General features: G+C 71.6%; 1 protein-coding gene across 1 annotated transcript in view; it reads left to right on the top strand.

Moving 5' to 3' along the window:
* BSN (bassoon presynaptic cytomatrix protein) overlaps positions 1–16631 on the top strand; it is a 52591-nt gene that overhangs the window by 26797 nt on the left and 9163 nt on the right. Inside the window, exons 3-5 of the mRNA XM_084902657.1 lie at positions 2072–2950; positions 8154–8603; positions 8968–15357. Coding sequence (XP_084758783.1) covers positions 2072–2950; positions 8154–8603; positions 8968–15357 — 7719 coding nt within the window. The remainder of the gene's footprint in view (positions 1–2071; positions 2951–8153; positions 8604–8967; positions 15358–16631) is intronic.

Raw genomic sequence — 16631 nt, 5'->3', positions numbered from 1 at the left:
GACAAAGCGGGACCAAGGGGGAGAGGTGCAGTGGGCCTGAGAGAGAAGCAGAGGCAGGAGCCGGGAACTGGCTGCCGACCCGGTGCTGCGGCCGCTGCCATCTGCTCCGCCTCACCTGGGCCCAGGCAGGCCGCTGGGTCCCGCAGAGGGTGCCCTCAGCTCCTTCCAAACTCCCCGCCCGCAGCCCTTGGTTCTGGAGAACAGGGTGGGGCGGAAGCCGGCATGCTGCTCAGCCCAGCCAGCGGGAGCGGCAGCGTGGACCCGGAACCGCCCTAGCTCTGCCTCTGCTCTGAGGACAGGCTGGTTGGCAGCCGCCCATCTCTTGCCATGTGCCAGGCCCGGTCCACGGACAGAGACCTGCAGGCGGGTTCTGTCTCGGCGTGGACACCAGCTGAGGCGGGCAGGGGATCTCTGCCTGCCCAGGGGACAGCTCCTCAGAACGGAGGCCAAGGCCAGCAAGCTCCTGGCCATTTGTGGGGAGGCAGAGAGGGGAGTTTGTGGGTCCTCCCTGGGAGGCCCTGGTGCGGGCGTCTGCCTGGCCTGGGCACGGGGAGGTGTGGTCAGGCTCCTGCGGGGCCGGGACCTGGTGGGCAGGAAGGCGTGAGTCCCAGGCCGCCAGCCTCCGGGAGCTTCTGTTTAGGGCGGTGGTGGCCCCTGCTGACAGCCTGGCTGACGGCCGGGGAGGGAAGGCTCTGGGGTGAGTGCGGGAGCCTTAGCACATGCCACCCCTGTTCAGCCCCCTGCAGACCCCAATGAGGAGCCTCACCACTCAGACCCCTCTTCCCAGGAAGCCCCGCCCCACGTGGAGAAAGCAAAGGGGGTGTCAGACCGAGCGCCCAGAGAGGGTTCCGATGGGCAGAGGGCGGGGAGTGCAAAGCAAGCTCAGAGCACACTCGGCGGGAAGGACCCAGCGTGTCTGGGTGAGGCAGCTGGGGGGTGGGGCAGGAAAGGAGGGGTGGGCTGGGGAGGGCCAGGGAGTGCATGGGGGGCTGCCCCAGGGAAGCATGGGGTGACCCATGAGTATGTGCTCAGGCTTCTCCGTGGGGTTTTGGAGGAAAGAGTGTTACTGGCTCGTGGAGCTGGAGGTCCAAGGGCAGACTAGGCACAGCGAGTGCAGAGGTCGAGTGGAGCCCCTACCGGCGCCTCGGTCTCGGCTCACTTTGGGCTGTCCGTGGCTCCCCGCGGCCCCCTGCTGGCAGGGCGGCTCCTGACCTTACAGGCAGCATCCTCTGACGAGGGGTGCAAAGAAAAAGACCCTCTTATTGTTCCTTTACCTCGTGACAGGGCTGGGCCCCACTGGCCCTGGTGCCAAGGTTACGTGCCCATCCCTGCACCACCATCTAGGCCACTGATTGGTCAACGCGAGTCACATGCCCACCTGACTGAGGGCGGGGTTGGTGACAGGTAGAAACTACATGTCTGTCGCGTGAATAGCAGCACGTGTCTTGTTTGTTCTGGAGGCACAGCCATCCCTTCTTTTGGCCAGCCGTCTCCCGGAGGAGCGGGCCAGCCCACCCCACACTCTGAGCGCCGCTTTGCTCTGGAGTTTTCTCGACACCACGGTCTCCTCGCTGGTCTGCTCCTCCCCTCGGGCCTGTGTGTGCGGCCACCCTCTCCCCGCTCTGTTCCGAATCTTCCTGCCGGTCCCCTGGGTGCCCACTGCACCGCTGCCCAGCCACTTCCCCTCGCTCCCGCTGCTGCTGGATCACGGCCTGGGGGAGGGAGGGGACGGGGACCCGGGGAGGCCGAGGCCCTCGGCAGGAGGAAGTGGTGTGGACTGGGGGGTGGGATGTGGGGTGCACACAGGGCTGAGCCACAGCCAGTGGGCATCTGGGGACTGTGGAGCGGGAGGCCTGTGGGCAGTGGCTGCTGGTTGTGGGTGGGATGGGGTGTGTGTGCCTCCTGCTTTGCTCCCCATGCCTGGCAGCTCCCAGCAGACAGGGTGGTGCCCTCTTCCCTCCCAGCCCTGGCCCTGGGAGCTGGGATCCCCCGAGCAGGGCGGGCGCCCCGGCCTGTGCGGGGAGCTGCCCGGTGCCCGGCCTGGCCTCGCTGACACCCGCTCCCTCCGCAGGTGCAGGAGTGGCTCTGTCTGAACTGCCAGATGCAGCGGGCGCTGGGGATGGACATGACCACGGCGCCGCGCTCCAAGAGCCAGCAGCAGCTGCACTCGCCTGCGCTGTCCCCCGCCCACTCCCCTGCCAAACAGCCCCCGGGGAAGCCGGAGCAGGAGAGGCCCCGGGGCCCCGGGGGGCCCCAACCTGGGCCCCGCCAGGCTGACACAGCCAAGGCCACCACAGTGCCGGGACCTGCCCTGGCAGCTGCCCCTCCCGAGGGGGGGAAGGTGTCTCCTCAGCCCCCTCACCCCATCAAGCCTTCCACAGCCGAGCCCCGGCCCCCTGCGGGAGAGGCCCCGGGCAGAAGTGCCACCGCGGTGCCCCCCGGGCCTGGTGCTGCCGAGCAGGCCCAGGAGGGCCTCACCGGGAAGCTCTTCGGTCTCGGCGCGTCGCTGCTGACCCAGGCCAGTACCCTCATGTCCGTGCAGCCTGAGGCCGACGCCCAGGGCCAGCCTGCCGCCAGCAAGGGGCCACCCAAGATCGTCTTCAGTGATGCCAGCAAGGAGGCTGGCCCGAGACCCCCAGGCTCAGGGCCCGGGCCTGCAGCCGGAGCCAAAGCTGAGCCTGCGGCCAGGCCGGGCCCCACAGCAGGGCCTGGAGCCCTGGCGAGAACTGGGGGGACGCCCAGCCCGAAGCACGGCCGAGCAGAACAGCAGGCGGCGCCCAAGGCTGCCGCCAAGCCAAAGGCCACGCCCAAGGACAGGCCCGCCTGCCCCCTGTGCCAAGCCGAGCTCAACGTGGGCGGCCAGGGCCCCGCCAACTACAACACCTGCACTGCCTGCAGGCTCCAGGTGTGCAACCTCTGTGGCTTCAACCCGACGCCCCACCTGGTGGAGGTAAGGAGCCGGGGGCGTGGGGGCACCGGGGAGGGGGGCACAGGAGCCCCGAGAGCCGGCGCTGAGCCCGGGGCGCCCTCCACCGCGGTGCCCCGAGGGCTGCGTCTCTCTTCTGTCCCTGCCCCGCCCGTCCCTCCACTCAGAGTCCTGATGGGCACCGTGGGCGGGCAGTGTGCCCACTGCCTCTGACTGGCTGCCAGTGCCCGAGGCTGGTCCCAGAGTCAGCCCCACTCAGGAGGCCCCCACTGCCTGCCCTGCCAGCCCTCATGGCAGGACCCGGTGAACGATGCCAGCCCCTCTGCTCAGGGAGGAAGAGCCTGGGGTCCCACTGCCGGGGTCTGTGCCCCCACAGGGTGGAGGGCTGTGGGGCCCAGGAGAAGGCAGGCTCTCGCCGTGGGCAGGCCGAGCCCCGGGCCCATCCCTGTCTCAGGCCCTTGGCGTCGGGTGTTGATGTTCGCCTGTCAGAGCCTCAGCCTGTGGTCCTGTCTCCCCTGGGCGGGCCTGCTCCCCGGGGCCTGTGCCCCTGGCCTGCCCGTGGGCGCTCAGAGTGCTCTCCTGAGCCGCAGGAGGGTTGGAGGCTGGCTGGGGGCTCTCTCTCCGCAGCCCCTGTTCCAGGGGGAGGTGCTGAGCGCGGCAGAGCCCGCGGGAGGGAGCCGGAGCCCCTGGTGGAGCTGGGCCGTGCCAGCCTGGAGCCTGCTCTGAGCCTCCCCGCACCCACGCTCCCTGCTCAGACCACCGGGGCCTGCTCGCTGCCCTGACATACCTGCCTGTGTCCCTTCTGTGGGTCTATGCCAGGGGGCCAAGCCCAGGCCCCTGCTGGGCCGAGCGTGCAGGCGACAGGCAGGGAGTGCGGAGTGCGGCCCTGCCGGCCGAGGGCGGGGATGTCACCACGGTCTGTGAGGCACCGTCTGGCTCGCCTGGGCCAGGCCTCCCGGGGGCCGCCCAGTGTGATGAGGAAGGAGTCCCTCGTGGGATGCCCCGTGGTCCTCCAGTGCCCACACTGCCCCTTCCCAGGCCTTGGCCCGGGGCTCCCTGGAGGACCCCGGTCTGCTGACCGTGCGGGGAGGGGGCGCCGGGGGCACGCAGGGCCAGAGAGGCCCCCGTAGAGAGACTGCCAGGTGGGGGGGCACCCCAACGCTGAGCGGCTGTGAACCCCATGGAGCTGAGCTGGCCCAGCCTCGAGGACCCTTACCTCCCGCCCCTCAGACCTGGCCTGCATTTCCTCGCTAAGCAGGAAGGATGTGCGCAGAAGGGAGCGGAGCCGGCTCTGCCCCTGAGTAAAACCGGTCCCATAGCGCCTCCGGCAGCCGGGCCAGGCCTCGGCAGTGCTGGTTCCGCCAGGCGGCCGTGGGGCACAGGCGGGCTCCGCAGGGCGTCCGGGCTCTCGCCTGCTCTCTCACCCGCCGCTTGGCTTTGCCTTCCTGGACCCGAGCTTCTGCCGCTCAGTGGCCAGCATGGCCCTGCGCCCTCCACATCCCCAGGTCTCATGGCCGCTCCCATGCTGCCTCCTCTGCCAGCAGCACCTCCCGTGCCTCCGTGGGCCTGGCGGCCACGCTGCTCAGCATCCTGGTCCTGGCTCCTCCCACCCGCGCCGGTCTCCCTGCCTCCTGCACACGTGGCAGCCAGAGGTGGCCCAGCGTCGTCTCCTCCTCCTCCTCCTCCTCCTTCTCCTCTTCCTCCTCTTCCTCCTCCTCCTCCTCCTCCTCGCGGCTCTGCCTGCTAACGCGCTCCCCCAGAGGACCGTGCTGCTCCGGGCGGTGTGGGTGGGCAGCCACGCCCGCTCCCGGGGTCCTCCCTACAGGGACCGGGAACCATGCCACCATCCACCATAGAGATGCAGGCCGGCGGCTGGGGTCCCTCAGCGGCCTTCTCTCCCCGGGTCCGCTCTGGGCTACACCTCGCCGGCTCTTCCTCCCACTCTCCTAGGCCAGCCTCTCCGCTCCGTCTGCATGGCCACACCTGGCCCAGCCCCCCTCTCCCCCAGACAATGACCACCACCTTCCTGCAGCTCTGCTGGCTCTGCCTGCCGTGGGCCTGCCAGGGGCTGGTGCCTGCTGTGTCCCCTCTCCCTCCCTGACAGCTGCTTTCTCCGCTGAGGCCCCAGCCAGACGGGGGGCTCTCTGATCTCAACTCAGCCAATGGCCACTCGGCATTAGGAGCCGTTTGGTGCGTCCCCGTGACCTTGGCCTGTTCCTGTCAGAGGCTCCTGACTCCTCAGCAGGCCCCGCACAGCCTGCCTGGAGGCACGTCTGCAGCCACGGCGAGGCCTGCGGTGTGCCCGTGCCCTGCGTGGCCCCGGCGCGGCGAGGCTTGGGAGGGTCGCGCTATCAGTGCAGTGAGGGGGCGGACCCGGGACCTGCTGCCTCTGCCCTCAGGCCTCGTAGACCTGCTTGGGCTCCACCTGGGGCCGGGCAGCGATCTGGGGAGGGGCGGGAGTGCTCCCTCGGGTTTCCGTGGGAACCAGGTGAGAATCCACCCTCGTGCTCCTGCGAGCGAGGCCCAAGCTGTCACCTGAGCCAGGCGGTTCAAGACCGCAGCGGAGTGTCTACAAGAGGGCCCCCTCCGCGGCTGTCTGCTGAGCCCCCCTGTGCGGTGCCAGGGCCGAGCCTCACGGGGGACGCCACGGGGGGAAGCTCTGGTCCCGGAGCACGGGGTCACAGCCCGGCCCCCAGGCCCGCGTGGCAGATGTCAGGGCCGACTCCGGCGGGGGCTGAGCCAGGAGAGGAGCTGTGCTCGCCTGGGGCAGGGAGGGCAGCAGTCACACGGGAGAACAGCCGCGCCCGAGCCTGGCCTTACCCCCGGCATCCTTTCTGCTGGGCGCTCATCCTCTGCCCTGGCAGTGCCTGGGGGGGTGAGCCAGGCAGCCACAGGGGTCGGTGGGGCTGGTGTCACTGTCACCAGACTGGCCCGCCAGCGCCTCGGAGGAGACTGCGCCTGCGGGTCACTCGCTGATGGCCTCGTGCTGGGAGGAAGCCGCTGCCCGTGCCGCCAGCCGGGCCCTCGGACACGGCAGCCGGTGGCCCGAAGGCAGCGGTCCACCTGCCGAGGGCGTCCTCCGGGCCTGGGACAGCCCGCTCCCCTTCCCGAGCGCCCGGCCCCGCCCTCCTGGACGGAGCGCACACCCACCTCACCGTAGGCCGCTGGCCCTCGGTTTCCGCCTTCCTGCCCGGAAAGAGCTGGCTGAGGGAGCGAGGCAGAAGTGGTCACGAGCACGCCCAGTGTCCCTTCCCAGGTCCCAGATGGCCCAGCCTACTTGCCGAAGGGGACAGGCAGGGTCCAGCAGGCAGCAGCTTCTGAGGCTGGGGCCGGGGCCGGGGCTGGGGAGGGAGACTGGGGGAGAATGACAAGTGAATGGACAGGGGATGGAGGAGCAGGGGCGGGGCGGGCAGTGGAGGGGGGAGATGAGAGCAGCTGAGCCCTAGCCCCCGGGCACAGGGATTCTGCCCGCCTGCCTCTCACGGTCCTCAGTGCCCAGAGACTGGCCGGCCATGTCTCCCCTGGCTGCACCCCTCCCAGCCCCTGCCCCGACCCTTGCCCCTACTCCGGGGGCTGGAGAAGCGCCTTCAGCCGCAGGTCGGCGTTTATTTTTAGCCTCCAGCTCACATGCTGCCTCCTGCCAGCGCCCTCCCTCCCTCCCTCGCTGCCTGTGTAGCAGAGCGGAGAGGGGCTCCATGGGTGAGCACGGAGGACCAGGCCGGAGCAGTGCCCTGGCTCCCGGCTCTGCGGAGGCCTGTGAGCAGGCACAGGGCTGCTCTGAGCCCCTGGCACTTCGCCCACTGCCTCCTCTCCCCGGGCCACCTCCCACGGTGCCCATGCTTCACTGTGGCTTCAGGGCGGGATCTGCAGGCCAGAGGTAGGGTCAGAGGTGAGCTGTGCCACCAAGGTGAGCAGGGAGGTGACCTCCCTGGAGAAGCCTACCCTGGATGGCCCTCTGCCCTGGATGGCCGTGTGCCCTGCAGTGACCATGTGCCCTGATGTAGCCCCATGTGCCCTGATGTAGCCCCGTGTTTCCTGGATGGCCGTGTGCCCTGCAGTGACCATGTGCCCTGGATGGCCCTGTGCCCTGGATGGCCCTGTGCCCTGCAGTGACCATGTGCCCTGGATGGCCATGTGCCCTGGATGGCCCTGTGCCCTGCAGTGACCGTGTGCCCTGGATGGCCCTGTGCCCTGCAGTGACCGTGTGCCCTGGATGACCATGTACCCTGGATGGCCCTGTGCCCTGCAGTGACCGTGTGCCCTGGATGGCCCTGTGCCCTGCAGTGGCCGTGATGCCTCGGGCTGTGCCCTCGGGGTCCCTCCTTAGCTGGCCCTGTGGGGCCTCTGGGCAGGGAAGAGCTGCCGTCTCAGGGAGATGCACCCCAAGCCCGTGTGCAGGCCTCACCCTCTGTGCACACAGGGCCTCGCGCCGCCGGGACCCCAGGCAGAGATGCCGTGTGGCTGAGGGCAGGCAGAGTCCCTGGCGTGGCGTTTTCTATGGAGGTGTGAGCAGAGGAGCCTGCTCAGCACCCCGACTCCAAGGAGGGCACCCCCACAGCGCCGGCCCTGCCCAGGAGCCTGCACCCCAGCACAGCCCTGGCTGGGAAAGGGGGTGGGAGGGAGGCGGGGGACCATGCACCCAGGGGTGCCCTGTCTGACGCCCTTGCTGGCCTGCTGAGGCTCTCCACCATGGGGCTCCACACCGGCCAGCAGGGGCTGTCTGCTCCCTGGGCCCAGGTTCCCCTCTTGGCCAGACCCTGTGCCGTAGCCTCCCCCCCACCCCCAGTCCCTGTTTGGGGGGGGAGCTCTCTGAGGGGAGATGAAGGGACCTGCTTTTGGTTTCATTTTAACTCTGAACATGTGCTTTCTAAAAGTTACTGATTTCGGAGAGGAAGGGAGGGGCAGACAGAACATGATGATGAGAGAATCAGGGATTAGCTGCCTCCCGCACGTCCCCACAGGGGAGCGAGCCCGCAGCCCGGGCATTGCCCCGACCGGGAATCGAGCTGTGACCTCCTGGTTCATGTGAGACGCTCAGCCCCTGAGCCATGCGGGCGGGCTACGAGTGCGTCTGAGAATGGGGAGTGGGGACAGCGCCCCGGTCAGTCTGCTCTCCTCGAGCTTCCTGCCGAGCTCCAGAAGGCCTCCTCCGGTCCCAGCGGCCGAGGGAATGCTCTGAGTGCCTCCGCGTCTCCATGGCCTCACACCTTCCCTCCTCTCCCCACAGAAATCCGAGTGGCTCTGTCTCAACTGCCAAACGAAGCGACTGCTGGAGGGCAGCCTGGGGGAGCCAGCCCCCCGCCTCCCAGCCGCCTCGCCGCAGCCCCCCGCCGGGGCCCCTCACCGCGCAGCCGCCGGAACAGCCCCTCCGAAGCAGAAAGGGCCCCCGGGCCCGGGCCAGCCCTCAGGCCCCCTGCCCACCAAGGCCGGCCCCCTGCCTGCCAAGGCCGGCCCCCAAGCAAAGTCCCTCCGGGCCTCCGAGCCCAGCAGGACCCCGAGCAGCGCCCAGGAGAAGAAGACAGGGGTCCCGGCTAAAGCGGAGCCTGTGCCGAAGCCGCCTCCAGAGGCTGCGCCGCCCCCCGGCACTCCGAAGGCAAAGGCCGGGGCGCGGAGGACCGAGCCCGCCGCCCCTGCCGTCACGGCTGTTCCCGAAGCCCCCAAGGGCGGGGAGGCAGAGGTCAGTGCCACTCACTCGGCGGGACCCTGACTCAGGTGGACGGGCTGGGCGCCCTGGGGCTGGGCCCCTGGGCCGCAGCGGGAGCAGGGCGGCCTCTGAGGCCGTGGGGGCTGCAGCCCGAGGGCTAGCGCTAGCCTGTGCCTGGCGCCTGCTGGCTGCTTGGCCACCAGTAGAAGCAGCGAGGTTCCTCTTGGAGAACCTGGGCTGCGTGGGGCTCGCCTGGGAGCCCGGGAGCTATTCAAGGCCAGAGATGTGACCTGGGAGGAGGAGGGACCTGCGCTGGGCGCTGGGCGGGGGATTGACGGAGGGCGGGGCTCCAAGGAGCTGTCTGCAGGGAGTCAGCCTTCGCCTCTCCCCGCTGCAGGAGCTGGCGGGCAAGCCTTACGCCCAGGACCTGTCCCGGAGCCCACAGAGCCTCAGCGACACCGGCTACTCTTCCGACGGCGTCTCCAGCTCCCAGAGTGAGATCACCGGGGTGGTGCAGCAGGAGGGGGAGCAGCTGGACAGCGCAGGGGTGACCGGGCCCCGCCCGCCCAGCCCCTCCCAGCTCCACAAGGCGGGCAGCCTGCAGCCCTCCCTGCAGGCCCAGGGCCCGGCCGCCGGCGGCGAGCGGAGCAAGGCGCCCCGCGGCAGCGCCGAGGAGCAGAAGCGGCGGCCCCACTCCCTGTCCATCATGCCCGAGGCCTTCGACTCGGACGAGGAGCTGGAGGACATCCTGGAGGAAGAGGAGGACTCTCTGGAGTGGGGGCGCCAGCGGGAGCAGCAGGACACGGCCGAGTCCTCGGACGACTTCGGCAGCCAGCTGCGGCACGACTACGTGGAGGACAGCAGCGAGGGCGGCCTGTCCCCGCTGCCCGCCCAGCCCCCCGCCCGGCCGGCCGCCACCGACGAGGAGTTCATGCGGCGGCAGATCCTGGAGATGAGCGCCGAGGAGGACAACCTGGAGGAGGAGGACGCGGCCACCCCCAGGCGCGGCCTGGCCAGGCATGGCACCCCCAAGGGCGGCCCCCGGCCCCGGCCCGAGCCCGGCCCCGAGGCAGCGGCGCTGCCCCCGCGGCGCCCGCCCCACCAGGCCACCACGGGCTACGAGGAGCTGCTCTCGCTCTCCGAGGGGGGCCCCGCCGAGGCCGCCGACGGCACGGGGGCCCTGCAGGGCGGGCTCCGCCGCTTCAAGACCATTGAGCTCAACAGCACGGGCAGCTACGGCCACGAGCTGGACCTGGGCCCGGGCGCCGACCCCGGCCTGGACCGCGAGCCCGAGCTGGAGATGGAGAGCCTGACGGGCTCGCCCGAGGACCGCTCCCGCGGGGAGCACTCGTCCACGCTGCCCGCCTCCACGCCCAGCTACACCTCAGGCACCTCGCCCACCTCCCTGTCGTCCCTGGAGGAGGACAGCGACAGCAGCCCCAGCCGCAGGCAGCGCCTGGAGGAGGCCAAGCAGCAGCGCAAGGCCCGGCACCGCCCCCACGGGCCGCTGCTGCCCACCATCGAGGACTCGTCGGAGGAGGAGGAGCTGCGGGAGGAGGAGGAGCTGCTGCGGGAGCAGGAGAAGATGCGGGAGGTGGAGCAGCAGCGCATCCGCAGCACCGCCCGCAAGACGCGGCGCGACAAGGAGGAGCTGCGGGCCCAGCGCCGGCGCGAGCGCTCCAAGACGCCGCCCAGCAACCTGTCGCCCATCGAGGACGCCTCCCCCACCGAGGAGCTGCGGCAGGCGGCCGAGATGGAGGAGCTGCACCGCTCGTCCTGCTCCGAGTACTCGCCCTCGCCCTCCCTGGACTCCGAGGCCGAGGCCCTGGACGGCGGCCCCGCCCGGCTCTACAAGTCGGGCAGCGAGTACAGCCTGCCCACCTTCATGTCCCTCTACTCGCCCACCGAGCCGCCCGCGGCCGGCTCCGGCACGCCCAGCGCCGGCCGGCCCCTCAAGAGCGCCGAGGAGGCCTACGAGGAGATGATGCGGAAGGCCGAGCTGCTGCAGCAGCGGCAGCAGGGCCAGGCGGCGGGCGGCCGGGGGCCCCAGGGCGGCCCCGCTCAGCCCGCGGGCCCCCGGGCCCAGGGCTCCTTCGAGTTCCAGGAAGCCCCGGCCCGTGACTACGGCCGGGCGGCCCCGCTGCCCGCGGGGGGCGCGCCCGCCGGCCTGGGCGCGGCCGTGTACGAGGAGGCCCCGCCGACGGCCCCGGGCACCGCCCGCGTGCGGCACGCCTCCGCCCGGGACCTGGCCTTCGCCGAGGATAAGAAGAAGGAGAAGCAGTTTCTGAATGCGGAGAGTGCGTACGTGGACCCCATGAAGCAGAACGGCGGCCCGCTCACCCCGGGCACCAGCCCCACCCAGCTCGCCGCCCCCGTGCCCTTCTCCGCCGCCCCCTCCTCCGACGGCAGCGGCGGCCGCGTCATTCCTGACGTCCGAGTCACCCAGCACTTCGCAAAGGAGCCCCAGGACCCCCGCAAGCTGCACGGCGCTCCCGCCTCCCCCAGCGCTGCCTCCAAGGAGGCCGGCACCTCCTTCCCCCAGGGCCCGCCTGCGGGCTCCGAGCGCAGCCCCTCGCCGTCTGCCACCGCCCACAGCTACGGGCAGGGCCCGGCCACCGCCAACTACGGGTCCCAGACGGAGGAAATGCCCCCGGCGCCCAGCGGGCCTACCGCCGCCAGAGAGAAGGCCCCGCGTGTGAGTGACGGCAAGGGCGGCCCCGCCCCGCCCGCCCAGGGGTACGCCTATTACTCGGGCTCCAGCCCGCCGCTCTCCCCGTCCTCTCCCTCAGAGAGCCCCACCTTCTCCCCCGGCAAGCCGGGCCCCAGGGCCACCGCCGAGTTCTCCACACAGACGCCAAGCCTGACCCCTGCCTCGGACATGCCCCGGAGCCCTGGCGCCCCCGCCCCCTCCCCCATGGTGGCGCAGGGCACCCAGACGCCCCACGGGCCCGGCGCGCCCCGCCCGGCGTGGCAGCAGCCCCCGCGGGAGGCCCCCTTCATGGTCATCACTCTGGCCTCCGCGGCCGCCAGCCAGCCCAGGATGGTGCACGCCAGCGCCTCCACCTCCCCGGTGTGCTCGCCCACCGGCACGCAGCCCACGCCCCACGGCGCGTCCCCGCTGCCCTCAGAGCCCCCGGGGCCGCCGGGCTTCCCGCGGGCGGCCAGTGCCGGGGCGGACGGGCCGCTGGCGCTGTACGGCTGGGGCGCCCTCCCCGCCGAGAACATCTCCCTGTGCCGCATCTCCTCCGTCCCGGGGACGTCCCGGGTGGAGCCCGGCCCCAGGCCCGCGGGCAGTGCCGTGGTGGACCTCCGCACGGCCGTCAAGCCCACGCCCATCATCCTCACCGACCAGGGCATGGACCTGACCTCTCTCGCCGCGGAAGCGAGGAAGTACGGCCTGGCGCTGGAGCCGGGCCCGGGGCGGCAGTCCACGGCGGTGCAGCCCCTGGTGATCAACCTCAACGCCCAGGAGCAGACGCAGGCCTTCCTCGGCGCGGCCACCACCGTGAGCATCACCGTGGCCTCCTCCGTGCTCCTGGCGCAGCAGAAGCAGCCCGTGGTCTACGGAGACCCCTTCCAGAGCCGCCTGGACTTCGGCCAGGGGGCAGGCAGCCCCGTGTGCCTGGCCCAGGTCCGGCAGGTGGAGCAGGCCGTCCAGACGGCCCCGTACCGAGGCGGGCCCCGGGGAAGGCCCCGGGAGGCCAAGTTTGCCAGGTACAACCTGCCCAACCAGGTGGCGCCTCTGGCCAGGAGAGACGTTCTCATCACTCAGGTGGGCACTGCGCAGAGCGCTGGCCTCAAGCCAGGCCCCGCGCCAGAGCTGGGCGCCAGGAAGCCGCACACCGTGCTGGTGCAGATGGCCGAGGGCGCGGCCGGCACCGTGACCACGCTGCTCCCCGAGGAGCCGGCGGGCGCCATGGACCTCACGGGGGTGCGGCCCGAGAGCCAGCTGGCGTGCTGCGACGTCGTCTACAAGTTCCCCTTCGGCAGCAGCTGCTCGGGCGCCTTCCAGCCCGCCCCCAGCGCCCCCGAGAAGAGCGGGGCCGACGCCGCCCCCCGGGCCCAGGGCGGCGGCCCCTTCTACAGCCCGCGCGAGCCCGAGCCTCCCGAGGAGCAGAGGCCCTACCCGCTGGGCCTCCCTGGCAGGCTGTACTCCTCCATGTCCGACACCAACCTGGCCGAGGCCAGCTTCAACTACCACGCCCACAGGATGGGGCAGCTCTTCCAGGGCCCGGGGCGAGACGCGGCTGTGGACCTCAGCTCGCTGAGGCAGTCCTACAGCCTGGGCTTCGCCGACGGGCGCTACCTGGGGCAGGGTCTGCAGTACGGCTCGTTCACGGACCTGCGCCAGCCCGCGGACGCCCTGCCCCACCCGCTGCCCATGCGGCGCTTCAGCTCCGTGTCCAACATCTACTCAGACCACCGGTACGGCGCCCGGGGGGACGGCGCGGGCTTCCAGGAGGCCAGCCTGGCCCAGTACAGCGCCACCACGGCCCGCGAGATCAGCCGCATGTGCGCGGCCCTCGACTCCATGGACCAGTACGGGGGGCGGCGTGGCAGCAGCGGCGGCGGCCCTGACCTCATGCAGTACCAGCCCCAGCCCCAGCCGGGGCTCAGACCCGGCCCCTTCGGGAACCCCACCTTCCCGGAGGCCCACCCGAACCCTGGGGTCCTGCCCCAGTACAGGCCTGCGGCCCAGGCCGCGGCCGTCCGACAGCTGCTGCCGTCCACGGCCACAGTGCGTGCCGCCGACGGCATGATCTACTCGACTATCAACACCCCGATCGCAGCCACACTGCCCATCACCACCCAGCCCGGCTCGGCGCTGCGGCCCCTGGTGCGTGGCGGCCTGTACCGGCCCTACACATCGGGCGCGGTCACGGCTGTGCCGCTCAGCAGCCTCACACGCGTGCCTGCGACCGCCCCCCGGGTGCCTCTGTACCGATATCCCGCACCAAGCAGGTTCCCCGCCGCGTCCAGCGTGCCGCCTGCCGAGGGCCCCGTCTACCTGGGGAAACCTGCCGCCAAGGCGCCCGGGGCCGGGGGCCCAGCGAGGCCAGAGCCACCGGGAGGGGCCGCCCGGCAAGAGCCTCTGTCCACAGCCACGCCGGCTGCTGCCAAGGAGGCGGCCGCGGCCCCGGCCCCGCTGGCCGGCCAGAAGCCCGCGGCAGAGGTGGCTCCTGCGGGCGGCAGTGCGGGCCCCGGCCGGTCCGGAGGAGAGGAAGTGTCGCAGGAGGAGAGGCAGCGGAAGCAGCAGGAGCAGATGCTGCAGCTGGAGCGGGAGCGTGTGGAGCTGGAGAAGCTGCGGCAGCTGCGGCTGCAGGAGGAGCTGGAGCGGGAGCGCGTGGAGCTGCAGCGGCACCGGGAGGAGGAGCAGCTGCTGGTGCAGCGGGAGCTGCAGGAGCTGCACACCATCAAGCACCACGTGCTGCAGCAGCAGCGGGAGGAGCGCCAGGCCCAGCTCGCCCTGCAGCGGGAGCAGCTGGCACAGCAGCGCCTGCAGCTGGAGCAGATCCAGCAGCTGCAGCAGCAGCTGCAGCAGCAGCTGGAGGAGCAAAAGCAGAGGCAAAAGGCCCCCTTCCCCGTGGTCTGTGACGGGCCCGGCCGAGGGCCTCCCCCGGCGGCCGCCGAGCTGGCTCAGAACGGCCAGTACTGGCCGCCCCTGACCCACGCGGCGTTCATCGCCGTGGCCGGGCCCGAGGGGCCGGCGCAGCCCCGGGAGCCCGTGCCGCACCGCGGCCTGCCCAGCTCCGCCTCGGACATGTCGCTGCAGACCGAGGAGCCGTGGGAGGCCGGCCGCGGCGGCCTCCGGAAGCGGCACTCGATGCCGCGGCTGCGGGACGCCTACGAGGCGGAGCCGGGGCCCGAGCCCGGCCCCGTGCGCAGGATCGCGGACAGCAGCGTGCAGACGGACGACGAGGACGGGGAGGGCCGCTACTTCCTGAGCCGGCGGCGCCGCACCCGGCGGAGCGCGGACTGCAGCGTGCAGACGGACGAGGAGGACAACGCCGAGTGGGAGCAGCCCGTGCGGCGCCGCCGGCCCCGCCTGCCCCGCCACTCGGACTCCGGCTCGGACGGCAAGCACGACGCCGGGGCCCCGTCCTCCGCGGCCGCCCCCGCCAGGGCCACGAGCAGCGTGGGCATCCAGACCATCAGCGACTGCTCCGTGCAGACGGAGCCCGACCAGCCGCCCCGGGTCTCCCCCGCCATCCACATCACGGCGGCCACCGACCCCAAGGTGGAGATCGTCAGGCACATCTCGGCGCCGGAGAAGACGGGGCGCGGGGAGAGCCTGGCCTGCCAGACGGAGCCGGACGGGCAGGCCCAGGGCGGGGCCGGGCCGCAGCTCGTGGGGCCCGCCGCCATCAGCCCCTACCTGCCCGGCATCCAGATCGTCGCGCCAGGGCCCCTGGGAAGATTCGAGAAAAAGAAGCCGGACCCCCTGGAGATCGGCTACCAGGCCCACCTGCCCCTGGAGTCCCTGTCACAGCTCGTGAGCCGCCAGCCTCCCAAGTCCCCGCAGGTCCTCTACTCGCCGGTCTCGCCCCTGTCCCCACACCGGCTCCTGGACGCGTCCTTCGCTCCCAGCGAGAGGCTGAGCAAGGCGCACGTGAGTCCCCAGAAGCACTTCGCGGCGGACGGCGCGCTCCGCCAGCAGACGCTGCCGCGCCCCATGAAGACCCTGCAGCGGTCTCTGTCCGACCCCAAGCCCCTCAGCCCCACCGCCGAGGAGTCCGCCAAAGGGAGGTTCTCCCTCTACCAGCACCAGGGGGGGCTGGGGAGCCAGGTATGGGCACAGGGGCTGGGCCAGGGTGGGGCCGGGGTCTCTGCCTAGCCTGGGGCCCAGAGAAGGCTCCTGGGGGGGGAGGGGGGAATCGGCTCTGGAGGGAGTGGAGAACAGAACTTTCCGGAGGCTCGTCTGGAGCCTGCCGCTTGGCCCGGACGTCCTAGGCAGACCCACCCCTGGCCCTGCGCCATCCATGCAGACACCACTAGGAATTCCCTCCTCAGCACCCCTCCTCCGGGCCATTCCCCCTTCAGGCCTCCAGCCCTCCCGCCGGGCCCTTTCCCCTCCAGACGTCCACGTGGGTGCTTCCTGAGAAGCCGGTCAGACGGTGACCGTCCCTCCTCCGCCCTGGCCTCCACGGCCCCACAGGAAGCCCAAGCTCGTGTGACATCGAGGGCCACCCAGCGGCTGCAGGCTCAGCACGCCTGTCCCCACTCCTGTCCCCACCACTCCTGTCCCCACTCCTGTCCCCAGGGCTCCCGGAGCACACTGCCCGGGGGTGGCTCCAGTGGCCAGGGCACTAGGAGAGGTGGCTGCATGCGCGGCTGTGGGGGCGGGGGTGAGAGGCCAAGACCGAGTGCAGACTGAGGAGGGCGTCTCTCGCAGGCCCTCGAGTCTGGGAGGTTTTAGAGGAGACAGGCCTGGCGGGCAGTAGCCTCCTGGCGGAGCGCGGCAGACGCGCTGCCGGTGGAGACTGCGGTGGCCGGGGCAGGGCCGGGGGCTGTGGAGATGGTGAGCGTGGTGTGGAGAGCCTGGGTGTGCAGGCCAGAGGGGTGAGGAGGTCAGGAGCTGGGCTGGCAGGGAGGCCGTCAGGGAAGCCATGGGCTGGCCACGGGGCCACGCCCCGTGCGCACTCCCGGTGCAGCTGGCGCAGCAGCCGGCACAGCCAGGAAAGCCCTCGGCTCTGAGGTTCTGGGGACACTGTCGCTCCCGTACAGTGAGAATGAGCGGGATCTCATGCAGCTCCTTCCCAAGCTGAAGTGTGAGGGGCCCGGAGGCAGCCCCATTGCATTTGGGGCCTTGGGTGGTCCACGCCTGGGCCTCTGGGAAGGCTGTGAGCCAGAGACCAAAGGAGGGCCCAGGGCAAGCCCTCCAGCCACGAGGAGGGCCTGGGGGCAGCGTCAGGCCCGCACACCCTCGTCCCCCATGGCAGCCCCGAGCGGGGGCCCAGTCAGGGCTGTGGAGGGAGCTGGGGGGAGGCTGCCAGCACAGCCCCGGGGGCAGCTGGGAGGAGGGCGGCAGGCAGCCGACTTGGTGTCACTTAGAGAGGAGGG

The sequence above is a fragment of the Pipistrellus hanaki genome (assembly GCF_964339955.1).
Source record: "Pipistrellus hanaki genome assembly, chromosome: 13".
In the NCBI taxonomy this organism is placed as follows: domain Eukaryota; kingdom Metazoa; phylum Chordata; class Mammalia; order Chiroptera; family Vespertilionidae; genus Pipistrellus; species Pipistrellus hanaki.
Note: the sequence above shows the minus strand (reverse complement) of the source record. Positions and strands in the feature narration are given on the sequence as shown.